Here is a 17,489-nt window from a genome sequence, read left to right as displayed (position 1 = left end):
GTAGGTTTTTACTACTCGCAAGGAGTTGGAGATGGAATCCGAAACGATGGATGCGACGAATCCGATGAAGGCGAGACGGAGCAGCCATACGAAGATGGACTGTTTGGGGGGCTCGGGGATGGTTTCTGAGAGGAAGTTATACTGCCGGTAGACGCATGCAGTAAGTAAGATGCAAGCTGATGTGTGATGATTAGATCAAGAGGATGGCGGGCATAGACTTACGGTAGCAAACCAAGGATAATGCCCCACGAACGTGCAGCCGCGGTGGCAAAGGCACCCCACCACAGACTGCCTACTCCATGCATCTTGATACGCTGACGAAGCACGGCGGTCCCGCCTGCACCTTGCACCTGGAGGGTCGTCTTTAGAGTATCGACAGGTGTGAGGATCATCCGGAAAGCGGCAGCGCTTGGAAAGAGCCAGGTTAGCTTAGGAATGGATGGGTCGTGTTATGTGAGGCCCCTTACCATAATGAAGCGAAGATGGTCTTGATAGGTGAAGGTAGGTCTTTCAAGTAAGAGTTTGATTGGAGCAACGCGAGGATCCCGGCATTAGCTGCCGTGTCTCCGAATCTCGAGACCGGCCCTACACAGTTAGAATCATATAGTAAAATTGAAATGAGTTGATAAAGCTCTTACCTTGGACAAGTGCAGCACCGATACCTTGATAGTATCGCCGGAGACCACCGTCTTGGTAAAGTGTCTTTGTCGCGGAGGCGAAGGAATTCCCAAAACGGTATTGGTAGTTCATGATTGTTCGAAGCGGCTGAAGAATGCTCAGTCCCAATATCAAACATAGAAGAATAGAAACACCATTACCATCAAAAGTAGAACTTGCAGGACCATAGCCGCAGCACCACTTAGACCTCCTCCAAGAGCTCGCTTGAGCGCGGCTTTCAAATCAAACTATAGTATAAAAGTTAGCTAGCTAGACAGATATGATAAATAAAAGCTCTGATTGGAACCCACGTCAACATCTCCACCCGAGTCTACCCAGCCTTTGATGAAAGCAGCAAGAATCAGGGCCGCAGCGATAGTCCAGAATGCTCTCCAGACATACCAGCTAGCCCGCCTCACCTTCTGCTCGGGCTCTGGTTCCGGCTCAGTTTCGTCGGATTGGTGATCGGATTGGTGGTCATTAAGTAGCGGTGTCTGTTCATTATGAATGATTGTTTGACTCTCTGCATCAGCGTTATTTTGAGCCATGATATTGATGTTGATGGTGTTGAAGTGTCGTTGAGCGCTCATCATTTATTGGGGTAACAGGGTGATCAATTACTAAACACCTAATACGGATGGCGTGCGCCATTCGGTCCACTTTTGAATTATCTCCGACAGATCCGTGCTCCGTCCTGTACTACGGTACGGTACGCCCCGGGCAGTAATCGCGAAAACCAAGTGTTTTATCGAGAGCTGAGAAGAATAAGAATCTATTCTTAAAAGACGTAGTAGATGAATCTGAAGGATAAGTAATTGTGGATTTTGAGCGTATGAAGACAAAGAGTCTGCTACAGCCCCTTTATGAATCAAGAACCCCATATTGAGTTATCAATCTTTAGACAGTGTTCATAAACACATCTCTATATCGTACATAGGGTCCCATTGAAAATCCCGAGATATGCAATATGTCGCGTCTCCCCAAGTTCCACACAGCTACGAAGTACCGCCAACAGGCAGAATAGCAAGGACATTACCCACCTAAAGCTGACACCTCCGGAATCAGTGGTGGCACAACATATAGGAGAGATGAGAGGAGAAGACAACCTGGTGAACGGCCAACGCACTTGCCTGATTTGCTCTGTCTCGAATTCCACTGGAGAGAACAGGTTGCAAACTCGACGCGAGACCAGTATGCAACCAAATATACACAAGAGGACAGGCAGACTATGGATTACAGAATATTCCGCATAAATATAAGGATATTTCATACAAGTATCAGTTTTGGGTATTCCCACCTAGCGCCACTACCTATGCAGGGTATATCGTAGACAAACGCCGACCAGACGCAACAAGTAACTCCAACCTACCAGAAGAAACCAACAATTTATACCCAAATTTAATCCAGAATGCCAACTACCATAGATAGCCACGACAGTTGTCCGATCCACACAGACACTTCGTCATCTCCTTTTTCTTCCTGCGATCCCTCTTCTCCTCCTCCAGCTTCTCATCTTCCCCATCCACATAATCAAAAGTCAGCTCCGTACCAGCCGGGATATCCTTGACGGCGAAGAAAGCCAGATCATGGAATCGCTTCAAGGCATGAGGTCCGACACGGGCGAAGATCCGCAAATTCGGGTCGCAGGAATGGTTGATGAACCGAGTTGGGCCAGAGCGGAACTCGCCATCTACAAAGACGGTATCGGCAAGTGATGGGTCTCGATCTGCGTCGCCCTTGAATTTATCCAGTTCGAAGAGGTATACGTCCTTCTTCTGCGCAACGTCCGAAAGTTGGCGTCGGCGCTCTGTCTCTTCCGCCGTAATGATTTCACCAACGTATTTGTCTACGAACTGGCCTTTACTTATGTATTCCTTCGACCGTACTCCTATGCAGACATATACGTTAGCCTGGTAGCAAGCAAAACTAGAGTGTAGAAACGTACCCCAACCACGGTTATCTTCAGTCCGGAAGATCTGCAATGTGATCTTGCGACCCCTCTCCACGACCCTATTCGGACAATTCTCACCACAGTAACATTTATCATGACATTCGTAGATAGGCTCCCGCGTATCCAGGTAATCTGCTCTCAACGTATCCTTCCCACCCTTCGACTCGTACACGTATTTGTCTTCGTCCGTCTCGTCTAGAACCGTCATGTCCTGCAGACAGGAACATTCATCAGATTTGCACGTATCATGGTCTGTACATTCGCAGCCAACGCAGAACTCGGGATCCGGGAGCTCGATGCCTTTGCCTGGCTCGCAGTTCTCGATTAATACGAAGTCGCGCGGGATGAAATCGCTGTCGACGTCATTGACGATAGCTACGGGGAAGGTTTTGCTGGTCGAAAATGCGCGTAATTGGCACCAATGGCATTTGGCCTTCTCGTTTTTGAGGTCCTGAGAGAGGTTAGTAACCCGTTGAGAGGGGCGTGTCAAGAGCGACGCGCCGAGTGGAAAACCAAGAAGATAATTTGATAAAAGACAACAGTTACTTACAGGCCGATTCGGTTTTCCATGGCTCTTGTAGTGTATTTTGAAGAGATACTCCGTATCCATCTTGTTGTAGAGCAGATTCTATGCCTCAACGTGCTTCGGGATGTCATACTGTGCAAAGTGTAAGGCTGAAAGAAACTAGCTCAACTGCTTCGCGTAAAACTGATTCTCTGTGCAAGCCCCACCCCTCAACCAACCCCAACCTAGGTAGGTATCCTTCGAATATGTAAATCATCACTAAAACGGGATTGTTACGACTCGCAAACAATAGACAAGTCAGAGAACTAGCTATCAGCTAGCTGAGCTCTATTGTCAGGCGTAGTTAACTTGGCGCCGGCAGACATGATGACCTTCGTGCGCAGATCCGAGCAACTCTCCATAATACTCAATAATTCATCTCACTAGCATGCAGGCACTCATAAAGAAGAGCGATGGAACAAGTGTTAGAGTGGAGAAGCTTACTCTCGAAGTTGAGTCTACAGCGGTATCCAACAGCGAATACGCTTCTGCCAAGTTTGTCGAATTTGGAACCCCCTAGTTTTGAATTTCCGTGTCCATTTGCTTGCTTGCTTTCTAGTGATGTGTTCTGCATGAAGTTATGAGCCGAACGAGAGATTTTGTCAATAATCTCCTATTTTCATGTGTTCTTTCGCACAAAAATTTGATGAAAGTAGAGAGTGGATCACGCTGAGTTGGGTCGTTTTCTGCCTCTGGTGCTGCTCACTGAACAGGCCAGAGTCGCGCCCACTGCACTAGTGGAGGGAAGGGAGGAAGAGGGGATGGAGCGGACCGATGATGGCATTGGATTGCCACTACAATCACTTCATGTTGAGCGACTGCTCTTGATGGTATGCCAATGATGGGTTGTGGAGTTGATGGATGAAGGTATTGAGGCTGCGACGCGACTGGCGACGACGAGCACACCTTGGAGCGACAACAATGAGATGCGACATTTTCGGGAAAATAAGGCGAGAGAAAGAATGAGCGTACCTTTTAGATGCATGATCCGATGGAACATTGATGGAAGATGTGGTGTTGTGGTGGTGGTTAATGAAAATGGTCGTGGTTGATGATGTTTGATGTGAAGAAAGGATGGAGGAAAGCAGTGAAAGATGGGCGGCTGGTTGTTCTTATACCCTCCGTACAGGTACCTAGGTAATTAGTGACTACGGTAGCGTCCAAGGTTGATGGCCACGAATACGGTAGTTTGTTGACATCGGCGCCAATTTAGGGCGACAGCAAGGTAGGTCGATTGCTATCGGCTGATCGAGATTCCGCCAACAAAGCCTCTAGGCCTTCAAGCCACGTGCCCTATATCGGAGTACATACCGTACATGTGGCTTCAGTTTCAAAGGCGATATCAAAATGTTCAATTGTGGGCGAAGCGTGAGTCGTATTCACGTCTAGGATGGTCCGTTTGGATGTCCTCATTCATCCAACTCATGCCGTTGACTGGGTGTTTAAGATCTCCTCGTTGGATACCTGATAACATTTGTGGACTCGCATATTGTGCCTAACAATTTCATGCCGCCCATAAAGTCTCGACATACAATAAACCACCACTACTCAAAAGCAACTCCCTTCCAAAACTTATTTGGCATGACCAGCGGCTCTTGGAGTTTGAGGGAACGAAGGTCAGATTCTTGATGCTAGCTGAATATCTAGACATCAACTGGAGAATTCGGGGTTTTTCATTTCACTCTCCAGATATACAATTGATCATAGAACTCTCAATCTTTTCAGGAGCATGAAATATCTTCACTGCCAGTTCAGTAGAATAGATTGTATTCACACTCTTCCAAGTTGGGCGATTGGGGCTAGTCTCAGGAAATTCGCAGGGGATAAAAGTTTGTTGGGCATGGGGTCGACGGTAAGCTTTTTAATGATTTTGGGAAGTTGCGTATGCGATGCAACGCCTCGCAATCTAGATATGTCGCCATCGTATCTTTGGCACAACGCAGCTATGCCAATTCACTGCGAGTTACAATACAAGTTCACGATCCCTCGAGCTTTCAACATGCAAGCGCCTCACACTCCAAAGCGAAAAATACGCAAGCCTCTACTGTGTACGCACCTCCGATCTTTCGAACAGGTTTCAATCGACAACTCTGTGCGATGGGGGCCCTCATAAGCAAGCTCTTCGGTACGGACAAGTACAGACGCCCAAAGCGAGTCGTACACTTTGTTTCTGAACGAGACATCGCTTTCTCCACCGATGGCTCCGACGAGAGGGTAATCAAGGTCACCAGGGTGGTCGATGTCTGTTCTCAGACGGCAGCGGTGGATGAGACAGAAGCATTGGAACGGGAGCTTATTGGGGCGACATGGGATATGGTAGGTTTCCAGCTGTCTTGGAGCCTTGACCGTCTTTTTTGCAAGTGAATGTTAACACTTTAAGTCTTGAGAACTAATTGCCGAAGATCGATATATACGACTGCCAGCTTCTCTATATATTCGGGGGCATATATAGGCTTGGTCTTGTCTGGTAAGGTAAGCGATTCAGCTACCAACTGGTCTCCCGCTTCCATACCTGACTGACAAAGCTGGACGAACATGAAAGAGGACTGAGGAGCAAAAGCGACATGGGAATCGGATGATGGGACAGGCATTTTTCGGGACCCGGCATTTGGACACTGAGCCTTGCTTGATTGATGGCACATGGCATAGAAATTGGAAAATAATTGTACATATTACCCACACAACTCATCAGACAACTCCATATCCATGCCCAGATGTTGCCCAACTTGCCCCCTCACCTCCCGTCCCGCCCCCTTTCAGCTGCGCCACCTCCCTCCTCGTCTAACGTCGAGTAATCCACATCTAGCGCTAATATTCCCTGTTCTTGCGAGGATTCATGCAACATGACGCAAAGCACCAGCCACACAGTATCTTCTGTACTTGTCTTATATGCTTCCCCTCCATTCCCAGTATTCCTCCTTTTATGATTCCATTTCTTTCATCCCACAAATAAGTTCAACCAATTGCTTATTCACGGGAATTTCGAACAATTGAGCAAGATGGGCCTTTTCAAAAGTAAAGACAAGACTCGTGCCGAGCTTCCCAACGCCACTACTACCCCGCAGTCTTCAAACTACAATAGAGATCACGATTCAACATACTATTCGAGTAGCAATGTATCAAACGCTGATACAAACCCTCGAACTCATCAGCCGCCCCCTCAGCCTCGAGGCCGAGCACCGGGAACTACCGTGGTTACAACGACCACAACTACAACCAGTAAGTCGCATTGTTATTGATTATAGGATCTCAAGCTGATGGCAAAAAAGCAACCACCACTGTAGGGGCAGACGGTGAAACGTATACTACGTCCCAGCCCTACAATCCAAGTACCGATCCTCCTCAGCAGTCTGAGACGACGGTCAATCAGAATGCCAATCCGCCAGTTGCAGACACTCCGCAACCTACAGTACAAAGCCAAGCGCCGCCACAAAACATATCCCAGCAACAGTCTCGCCCCAACTTGGGAAGAATGCAATCTCCAGCCAGGAAGTCAACACCATTGCAATCACAAGTAGCCAGTACTCCACAGGACTATGACCTCCAACCGCCCCCACCTATCATAGACTCCGACCCAATTCCCAGGAGAGATAGCACCTCAGGTGGTCGTGCAATTCCCCCACGGTCTGAACTCCGAAATTCTATCTCCAACTCTCCCACCAGGGCCACCACAGATAACACCTCGCCACCATATCCCGAGCGTTCAGAGGCCAGAACCTCGCCCAGTGTGCAACCTCTTTCAACTAGTCCAAATCGCAGTAACAACACTACATATGCTCCTACTGCAGAAACTGCAGACCCTACCCACAATAACCCATACGCTCCGTCAGTAGAGAGCAGGAGCCGCTCTCATAAACCCGCGTATGCTCCTATGGTAGAGCCGGCAATTACCCACGCTCGTCCGCCCACTCACAACACAGAGCCATCATCTCCAACCCGACCTAAGACACCAAATTTTTCTCGTCCTTCCGGTGGAACAGGAACAGGAGCAACAGGCACAGGTTCTGTTACAGGTACAGGAATGGGGACGAGCAAGCGCGGAACCCTCACCAGCACGATCAAAGGTATACACGGCGCAGGCGAAGCAATTCGCGGTACCATAAACACCGGCATTGCACGAAGTCTGCACGACAAAGAAGAAGAAGAGAAGATGCGCGCTGTGAAGGAGCAGGGAGCGAGTGAATTTAGGGGGAGTGGGTTGAGGGAGGGGTTTAGGGAGAAGGCAGATAGTCGGATGAGGTTGAGAAGGAAGAGTGTGGAGCAGAGGGGTGTTTATGGGAGTGAGGGACCGCAGGGTCTTGATGTGGTTGAGGAGAGGAGTATTGGATCATAGTGGAGGAAATCGATGATGCGATTTTGATGTAGACGACGAATGGTACATGATATTCGGATTGAGCACGGCGTTTATGTGGATACTGATCTATTCCAAGCAAACATATATCAATGATGAAAATTTCTATCATAATGAATTATGGGCATCGAGAGCCATTTGAATACCCGCACCCACATTCCCAAGTTCCCGAGCTTGTCCTACGATATATATCGTGACTTGCAGGCTTAATATCAATGCAAGACCTGAGACTTTTGCACCGACAAACAAGATTTTGAAAAACCAGAAGGTCTGGAATAACCAGATGAGGTAGTATTTGAAAGTGCTTATGCTTGAGGGGGAGGGATGTCAAAATTAGATATCTGGGTTGAAAGATTCAAAGAAAGGCCGGGATTACAGTCGGTAGAGGTAACAGATTTGCGAAGACTGACAACAAACGTGAATCTCGCAACTATACTAAAAACATCGGTGAAGAAGCTTGGGATGTCGAAGATACTGGTGTTATGTGATAACGATGCCGCGATATTGCTCGAATGGTTATAGTGGATTTCGGATGTGATACTTCACTTTTAGATCGATGGGATCCGATAGCAGTAGACCTCTCTCTGAATGTACTGCAGAAGAGGAGAAAAGCTATAGAAGGAGATCTCAGCTCTGGGCTTTTGAATCTTGATCTTCAGCGGCAGCAGGTAGAAGTATGAAATGGAAAGGATGTTGTTTATTCTTCTGACTGTGTAAAGAAGATTTCATGCAGAAGTAAGCTTAGGGAATGATTGATATATGTGTACACCAAATACCTGGGGCACACCGCTGCACCGCATAATCTTTTTGGCTTGAGGTGAGGTGAGGAGGCTTCCCTCCTGGTGCTCCCCTCCCTCAAAAGCGCTGACTAAGCAGATACATAGACCTCGACTACCACGTGACTAAGCTAAATGGACGTCACATCAGACGACAGTCTTTCCTTCCTCTTGTGACTTTTTATCTTTTAAGAAATAAACGAAGGAGAGTTTTCTACCATGGTATGTACCAGTATCTCAGCCATAAGTTTTCAGCAAACTTTTAGGCAGCAGCTCATCGTCTAGCGAAACGACGTAAGCTTACGAAGAACGTTTGCGATGAGAAAGAGCCTAGCAGACTGCCAGCCACAGCGCCTGCAGCGCATCTTCCGCCCATGCTACGCTCTGTATGATTAGGGGGGTTGCATCGCTTTCCATGCAGACTGCATGTTTGAGAAGAGAACGCCAAGGCAGTGCGGAATGCGGAATTCTGTACGAGTACTGCAATCGGACATCCTTCAGGATGTTCACCAGCCCGCCTTCTGACTTCGTATGACATGGCTTGGATATGCCGCGGCAAATGCCTTCATTAGGTACTCCATGCTCTCCGTAGCAAATCAGGACTTGATCGGTGATTGGTTTCCAGACCTTGTGGCTTCCCCAGCACAGAGCCTGCCAATGCATAAAGTACCCAACTTATAGACGGACCTGCAGCCAGAGGCATGGGGAAGCACAGCCCAAGATTTGTGGCTGCTGAAACAGAGCCTCATCAATTATTGCAACCGTTATTGTCCAAACCCATTTCTCTAGGTTCCTATTTCCCTCATCAAACTTGTTCTTCATGTGTATGGATTTGTGTCTTACAATATTCTCATCTTCACTTCTGTACCATCATGGAGCTCGCAACCGGTGTGGCCGGTCTGATTTCACTCGCCGACATTGTTATTAGCAAGACGATCAAGTATAGCCTCGAGGTCAAGAATTCGACAACGAGTATTACAACATTCTTGGCAGAAGCAACGAGCTTGCTCGGAACCTTGAAAGCTATCGAACACACATCCAAAATATATTTGGAACACAATCTTGTCATTGAATTTTCGGTGCAAACGCATATCGACGGGTGCTATCACCTCCTCGAACAAATTCGCAGAGCTCTCAAAGAACCCGATCTTCATGAAGGACGTTTCAAAAAGTTGCGACGCCAACTATTATGGCCATTTGACTCTGCAAAGACGATGGATCTTGTAACAAGTCTTGAAAGGCAGAAGCAATCTCTGAATCTTGCATTCCATAGCGAGACCTGGTAAATGAATACATCGAGACTCGATCAATTTCTAACCGTGAAGACAATTAGGCTAGCATCAATCAAAATTGGCCGGAATCAGTCTTCAGATATCAAATCATTGCACGAAGCTATCCAGGACAAACACCTCGGTATGTCTCCTTTAACATGATTGGTTCATTATATGCCGACTATTCTTGACATCATTTTAGTCGAAGAACATGAGCGGATTTATAAATGGCTTGGGGACGTTGACCATGACAATTTACAGCAAAATGGAATTGATCAACGTAAACATCTCATACACCAGACGGGGAAATGGTTCATCGAGGGTTCTCACTTTACGCGTTGGCTGCAGACAGATGGGGCCAAACTTTGGGTTCATGGCATTCGTAAGTCATTCTGTGTCATTGTAATATACAAACTGATAGCCGCGTTCTTTTAGCCGGGGCAGGGAAGACAATTCTGGCGTAAGTTTCATCGCAGGTAGAGAGGTAAAGACTTCTTAGCATCCGTCAGGTCCACTATCATCGATGAGATTAAAAGCCGGATTCGATATCAAGAGACAGCAGACATGGAGCCGGATGGTCAGTTTCCGCCGTTGTTCGATCTCATCTCACTAACAAAGTCACCATAGTTCTTGTGTACTTCTACTGCGACTTCAGAAATGAGAAAACCACAGTGGCTTGGAACATCGTTGGGTCGCTAGTGAAACAGCTTTCACAACAAAATCGACAATGCTTGCACCAACTGGAAGACTTTTACAGCTTATATAATCCTAGAGGCGAAGCAACGAAACCTTGCGACGCCATGAAGCTTTCTCAATTACTTCAAGATATGGTGAAAAGTCTCAGTAGCAGCGTGTTGGTAGTTTTGGACGGCTTGGATGAGATTGAACACTTGAGGGTAGAAGCCGTTGAACTTTTACAGGGCTTGTCTGCTATTACCTCGCCAGAAGACTATGCTTTAGGCGATCTATCCGGAGAACAGCTTCATTCAAGGTCAAGCAACACGTCGATGGCCGACGCCCCTGGCACCAGCATCACGCTATTTGGCTTAGACAGGACCACAGAGACATGCCCTCCAGAAATTCCACCTACGTCACAGAGTTTAAGCAGGAGACCGTCAACTACAGTTCGAGCCGTAGATGCTGGAAGTCAGTCTCATTTGCCCTCTATCAAGCTTCTATTTCTTAGCAGGACGTTGACCGATATCGAAGCACGTCTCCACGGGTTTGAGCCGATAATCATCGAAGCTAGACTAGAAGATTTACGTCTATACGTTGCATCAGAGTTAGATCACCGAGTTTCGAAAGGAAAACTAAAATTTGGAAATCCGTCGCTCAAAGAAGACATCCTCGACAGGCTTGTCAACAACTCCCATGGCATGTATGTCCCATCTCAATTCATATCCAAACTAGAGCGACCTCTAATCTATTACCAAAGGTTTCGTTGGGTTGCTTGCCAGATAGATTTCATCTGCAGCAAGCCTACAGATAGGATGAAAAGAGCTGCGTTGGAACAACTTCCTCGAGACCTCCCACAGACTTATGACAGAATCTTGAGAGGAGTGGACGAAAATCACATGAATCTTGTCCACAACACACTCCAATGGATCATCTACGCGGCAGAACCTTTACCTATCTCCGCTTTACAAGAGGCACTCGCAGTCGAAGATCAAGACATCGATTACGATGAAACGGCAATGGCTAACGAAGATATCCTCCTGCAGTGTTGCAGTAGTCTTGTCAAAAAAAGTCAGTCGGCAACAGATTGCTTAGAGCTTGCTCACTTTTCTGTGAAGCAGTACCTTCTCTCGATTACATCCCAGTCGCCTCCCGAGATTGCGGTCTATCGAATACACCAATTAGGAGGGAAATTGTCGCTTGCAAGAACATGTTTGACATATCTCAATTTCGAAAGTTTCGAGAGAGGACCCGCGAAGACACTAGACGAATACCAAGATCTCGTACTCAAACACCCTTTTATCCACCATGCCAGTCAATACTGGTACTATTATGCTGAAGATCATTTCACCAATTGCGATATCATGAGGGCCACCCAAAGGCTTTTTGCCCCTGAAATCACAGGTCAATTCAGACTTTGGAATCAATGTGCTTTGATGGCTGAAAACAAGGCTGAAAACAACCCATACATGGATATGGAATGCGCGAGATATCAGGATTGTATGGAGGCATCTCCTCTTCATTGGTCAACATTGCTTGCATTACCCGAAGTCTCGGAATATCTTCTTCAGGAGTTTTCTCCAAATCTCGAGAGCGGCATTGGAATGCCTGTTCATTGCGCCCTTATAGGAAGAGGTATTCTTCAAAATATATCTGTTTCAATGATAGACCTTGAAAGCAGGATGTCCAATCCAGATATGCAAGCGTTCCTGAAGCAAGTCTACAAAAAGGATGCCAGCTTCGATATCAAGAAGCTACAAGCAATGAGCGACAAAGACTTCCAGGATCTTTTACTTAGCTGCACGTCGTCTTTTCAAAGAAAAATAATCAAAAGTGTGCAGAACCAGAAAGCTATTTCACGCGCCGCTACCTGGAGTTACGGCGCTATAGAACACGACTCGCAACGAGCCAGATTTAAGACTGTCAGGCTACTCATCAATCACGGTGATTTTTCTAACTCCGAATGGGCATTTTCAGGACTTGATGCACTCGACTTAGCCCTCTTTATCAGCAGCGAAGAAGATGACTTTGTGGGGCAGCTTCTTCTAGCGGGTGCAAAAATCACATCTGAAACAATTCACCTTGCCAAATGGCTAGTCGACAGCGAACCTGATGGTGTCAAGCCAGGTGTACAGGTTCTTCTTCGCCATCAAATCGACACCTCCTTGCCTGAATCGGACCAAGCGATGTTTTTTAAGATGGCAGAAGATTTACGAACTTTCGAGACTGAAGTCACTACCATTACGGGTAATCAAACTCTCAAGGCTACAAGTAGTGCCAAGGAGAGAATATTATTTGCAAAGAGTTTAATGACAAATGTCAAGCAAGGCGTCACCTCTAAGGTTAAGTTGCGGCTTGAGCAGCTGGAGGGTAGTCCCTTAGCGGACCATTTCTCTGACCAAGTTCAAGAAGCCTTCCATATTGCCGTGGAAAAAGGCTGGCGAGAAGTCATTCTCTTGTTTTTGGAATACGGGGTTCGAACTGATCGAACGGCATTCTCCTGTGCGGTAAAGAACGGCGCTTCGAGAATCGTCGATATGTTGCTTGACCACGATCCCAAAATTGCTCGCCAAGAGGATCTTTTTACTGCCATTAAAATAGGAGACCATGATATATTCTTTTCTCTATTGAATATAGGCATTCATACTACCTCAGTTGATGAAGAGAATAACCTTCCTATACACAAGGCTTTGATAGTTGACGACCTAGCTAGAATGCCTGGTCGTGAAATTATCATCAATGAATTGGTCTCTCGAGGTCCGTTATTGACTGCGGCGAACTCAAATGGTGATCTGCCAATCCACCTTGCTGCCTGGCTAGGCCTTGAGAAAGTCGTTCGGAATTTCATGGAGCGAGACTCACCATTCGACACCGAATGCAACTATGGCTTTCGCCCTACTCATCACGCATGTTTCAAAGATTCAGCCGATACCTTGGAGCTGTTGATACAAAGAAATGTGGATGTCAATGCCAGGCGAAACGGGGTTGGACATGCGCCCTTGCACTGTGCCGCTAGGTCTAACGCGCCCCGCTGTACTCAGGTACTTATCGACGCCAAAGCGGATTTGGAACAACTCAATGCCTATCAAAATACCCCGTTAACAGAAGCTTCTATTATGGGCTCTTGGAAGTCCGCAGAAGTACTCATTCGAGCAGGCGCAAACATCCATGCAAAGTCCTCTAAGACAAGTTCGACAATCATGCACAAGGCGTCAGAAGCGGGAGTGATTTCTATAGTCGATTTGGTGCTTGAGCAGCAGCTAGATATTGAACTTCAGACCTCGAATGGAAAGAACGCCTTGTTTCTTGCTGCTGCAAATGGTCACATTGAAGTTGTTGATACTTTGCTCCAACAGAATGCCCGGGTTGACGCAGGTCGCGAAGGCTGTGGTACTCCTCTACACGAGGCCATATCGGGCGGCTTCACAGATATAGTAAAGCTATTGCTGGATCACGATCCCAATCTGGAATGTCTCAACTCTGAGTTTCAGAGCCCCTTGATGCTAGCTACGACGTTAAAGGAGCGGAAAATCATAGAGATGCTAGTTTTGAAAGGAGCTAATGTGAACTCCATAGATAGTCGATCGGGCTATACCCCGTTTCTTTCAGCTGCGAAGCATGGTTATCCTGATATTGTCAAGCTAATGATTGATCATGGAGCCAATGTCAACGACAGGTCAGAAGCAAAATCGCAGAATACCGCCGTTATGCTCGCTTCTACGTCGCATGGAGAGAGCTTAGCTACCGTCAAGATTTTGGTGGAGAACGACGCAGATGTAAAGACCAAAACCGAAACTCCTAGTGGTCTATTCACTGCTCTGCTTAGAGTCTTGGATGCCCATGTGATTGATAAAATTGCAGCCGAAATCGTCGAATATCTTCTAGAGAAAGGGGCCAACGCTTGTGATACATACCCTGATGACGGCACGACGGTGCTTATGGAGGCAGTCAAGAAGAAGAATACCAGGATTGTCCGCGCTCTACTGGCCAAGGGTGCTCAAGTCAATATACAGACAGAAACGTCGAAAGTTACTTCGCTCTTTCTCGCCATATCGACTAATCAGCCTAATATGTGCAAGATACTGCTTGATAAAGGCGTAGATTTATCTCTCACCGATGCTAAGGGAGGAACGGTCGCTCATGCTATTGCAAAAACTGCAAATATTGAGATTATGAGGTATTTCCTCGCTCATAGTGTTGACTGGAAACGTTCAGAGGGCGCAGAGTTCCTTGATCTTGATAAACAGACTCAATTTGGATTATCTCCTCTGCATGTCGCTTCTGAATATGGATTCGCAGCCTTTATTGCGACCCTCTGGGAGCAGAAACTTCTAAACGACCCAGATGTTCCATGCGGCGATGATATAAGAGCGCTTCATTGGGCAGCTGCTAATGGCCACCCAGCAGTCGTTGGAGCTCTGCTATCCAGAGGGGCTGACATTAATGCAGCTACAAGGATAAAAGGCCACACTCCACTTCAACTAGCTGCACTTAATAAACGCTCTCGTTGTGTGGATATCTTAATCCAAAAAGGGGCATTTGTCAATGTTCGAAATAAACTTGGTAGAAGCGCAGCAGATCTCACGTCCGAACCTGGAATATCGCAAGCATTAAAGTCTGCATCTATTAAAGAAGGTAAATTGATCACACTATAACTTTGAAAATTCAATTATCCACTGACTTTGAATGATTACAGAATCGTCCAGGCCACGCAACTCCACGTCTCATGATGGCATAGCGACAGAATCCGGTGTATCTGAAGATCCTCGAGCTCCTGAGCTCAGAAATGCGTGTCAGAAGGGTGAAATCATCATGTGCCGTCAGCTGCTATCGCTGGGAGTAGACCCCAATGGGGGTTCCGTTGACGGTTGCTCGCTCTTGCAGATTGCCATCCAATGCAAACATGAAAATATTGCAAATTTGCTCATTGATAAAGGCGCCGATATCCATCGACATGCTGGTCCGAATGTCGAAGAACATGGATATCAAGCTATCCACAATGCGGTCTGGCACGACATGGACAAAATTATTCAAAAGCTGCTAGATAAAGGTGCGCGCGTGTCAGACTTTGGGCTAGAGCCTGTTCATATCGCCTCGTTCCAAGGCAAATCTATGTCCTTGACGAAACTGCTTGAGTTTGAATGCGATCAGGCCGGTGGATCAGCTCAACGAATGCTTAACGTTCGAATTAAAGAGCAAAAAGAATATCCAAGGATGTGCCTCGCTCCCGAGATCTATGCAGCAGGTATGCGCTCAAATACCACACCACTTCATTTAGCTGCTTTGAGGGGTCAAATCGACGCTGTTTCTATTCTAATAGACTATGGTGCAAATGTTGATTGCCTGGATGGTCGTGGCCGAACTCCTTTACATCACGCTGCTGGTAATAATCATCTTCAGGCGGTAAAGTTATTATTGGATAAAGGAGCAAACATATCGCCCCGTGATTTATTCGGAAAGACTCCTTTCATTTACGGTCTGGATGGTGGAAATGCAGATATTATAGACGAGCTGCTTACTCGATCTGTGGACATTACAATGACTGATATGCTCGGAAGGTCAGCACTGCATTATGCCGCGAAGAACAGCAACCTGAAAATGCTCAAGCACCTATATGAATTAGGACTCTCATTTGATCATTGCGATACATATGGAATAACGTCTCTGGAATCTTTAATACAATCCGGGATCTTTTTCAACGATGAGGTGATATTCTTTATCATTGACCATAGCTCTTTATTAGCATCACAGCGTAGCGAATGTGCAAACCTACTAAACATATGCACATTTTCCGGGGAAAGCAGACTCACCAAGCGTGTGCTTGATCGTTTCTCAGAAGAACAACCGAAAGAAGCTTTGCATTCTTGTATCAACAACTACTCCACCTTCTATGGCACACCGCTGTATTCTGCGAGTTATCAAGGCGTAGTTGAAGCGATGGACATTCTGTTTAATGCAGGCGCAGAAGTGGTATCTGCTAGAGGCCCCTATGGAAATGCGCTGAACGCGGCGTGTGCAATGGGCAGAGTAGATGCAACCAAGTGGCTTTTGCTACATGGCGCTGGGCCTGTGAGTGACGAGGCTATGCAATTAGCATCTGCTTACCCATCGGTGATAAGAATCCTGAATCGATACAAGGACTTGGGCATAGAAGGACTTGATGAAGAACCGATCCTTGTTCTACCGAAACGATACCGTCTAGTGAAGGTGGAAGAACTTCCGGAACCTAAAGAGGGACCAGGGAATTCTGTTGGTCAACCGCAAATCACCATGACGGATGGACCACCTTCAGATAATGTGGCCGAGCTATCTACCAGCCAAAAGGGCGACAGCAATTATACAGATAATGAGTCGCCAATACCCACAATCACACCAATGTTACCTGCAGCCTCCACGCCAGGATCTGCGAATCTCGAGGATTCAGAAGAAGACCTAGAGGTCTCGAGAGTTTCACCGCCATCTCCTATTACGCCGCCATCACTGCGCAAGACAAGCTCAAATTCGACTTCGACTCTTGATGAAAATGTGGAGGAAGCAACCCCACTTGTGAAATTGGAGATAGACTCCTCGACTTCGTACACTGATAAAGACACTGAGGCCGCAACTTCACATTGAGACTTCCGATCTCAGTTCTTCATTATACTCCATCGCTACGAAGCCGTTAGCTGGCAGGTCTTGCGAATAGACAGAATGGACAGTTAGAAGACGGAATATTGAACATTGACTACTATATAAGTGCACCGTTCGATGCTTCGTAAGATGTGTGTGGAGCTGGGAGAGGTAGGCATGGCGCCTTTAAGGGACATGATCGTTATTATTAGCGAGAAAGATTTAGATATTGTTAAGGTACTGACATGGAGTATACCGCTTCCCCAAGAAATGACGGTTTTTATTGTAGTAATCACATAGGCAGAATAGGAAGTAGTCACAAAAAGATGGTTCAAAGAAAAAAGGTATGTAAATTCGTTGCTGCTAGAATGCCTCCAACTGGAAGGTCTTTTATAGAGGCAGGAGCCTCCATAATTTGTGCTGACTAATCCTCCCCATAACAATATGTTTTTGTTTCTGTCAATTGCATTCTTAGCATTTACACTCCTCGAGATTTAGAAATGTGTTGAACTAAGAGAACAGAACCTCTTAGTAGGAATGGGCACATAACCTCGCTTATCACAGATTATCTTCTCTCACTCGTTCGGCTATTAGTTATTCCAGCCGAACGACCTCGTCGCTGTGCACCCTTGCC

General features: G+C 46.6%; 4 protein-coding genes across 4 annotated transcripts; 1 reads left to right on the top strand and 3 right to left on the bottom strand.

The window, feature by feature from the left end:
• Positions 1 to 218: 218 nt before the first annotated feature.
• Positions 219 to 750, bottom strand: LHYA1_G006638 (uncharacterized protein; the record flags this gene model as incomplete). The annotated part of the gene is made up of 3 exons (XM_031151573.1): positions 219 to 408; positions 468 to 585; positions 639 to 750. 3 exons carry the CDS (start codon positions 748 to 750, stop codon positions 219 to 221), a joined length of 420 nt encoding a protein of 139 aa, XP_031003238.1.
• A 38-nt stretch (positions 751 to 788) lies between these two features.
• Positions 789 to 1,205, bottom strand: LHYA1_G006637 (uncharacterized protein; the record flags this gene model as incomplete). The annotated part of the gene is made up of 2 exons (XM_031151572.1): positions 789 to 905; positions 969 to 1,205. The coding sequence occupies 2 exons, from the start codon at positions 1,203 to 1,205 to the stop codon at positions 789 to 791; spliced, it is 354 nt and encodes a 117-aa protein (XP_031003244.1).
• Positions 1,206 to 2,072: 867 nt separating this feature from the next.
• Positions 2,073 to 3,218, bottom strand: dim-5 (Histone-lysine N-methyltransferase,H3 lysine-9 specific; the record flags this gene model as incomplete). Its single annotated transcript, XM_031151571.1, has 3 exons — positions 2,073 to 2,545; positions 2,603 to 3,059; positions 3,159 to 3,218. 3 exons carry the CDS (start codon positions 3,216 to 3,218, stop codon positions 2,073 to 2,075), a joined length of 990 nt encoding a protein of 329 aa, XP_031003245.1.
• A 5,954-nt stretch (positions 3,219 to 9,172) lies between these two features.
• ANK3_1 (Ankyrin-3) lies at positions 9,173 to 16,861 on the top strand (the record flags this gene model as incomplete). Its single annotated transcript, XM_031151570.1, has 8 exons — positions 9,173 to 9,582; positions 9,634 to 9,713; positions 9,774 to 9,953; positions 10,007 to 10,031; positions 10,081 to 10,148; positions 10,199 to 10,949; positions 11,007 to 14,881; positions 14,943 to 16,861. 8 exons carry the CDS (start codon positions 9,173 to 9,175, stop codon positions 16,859 to 16,861), a joined length of 7,308 nt encoding a protein of 2,435 aa, XP_031003226.1.
• Positions 16,862 to 17,489: the final 628 nt, after the last annotated feature.

The sequence above is a fragment of the Lachnellula hyalina genome (assembly GCF_007821495.1).
Source record: "Lachnellula hyalina strain CBS 185.66 chromosome Unknown contig00130, whole genome shotgun sequence".
Lineage (NCBI taxonomy): Eukaryota > Fungi > Ascomycota > Leotiomycetes > Helotiales > Lachnaceae > Lachnellula > Lachnellula hyalina.
Note: the sequence above shows the minus strand (reverse complement) of the source record. Positions and strands in the feature narration are given on the sequence as shown.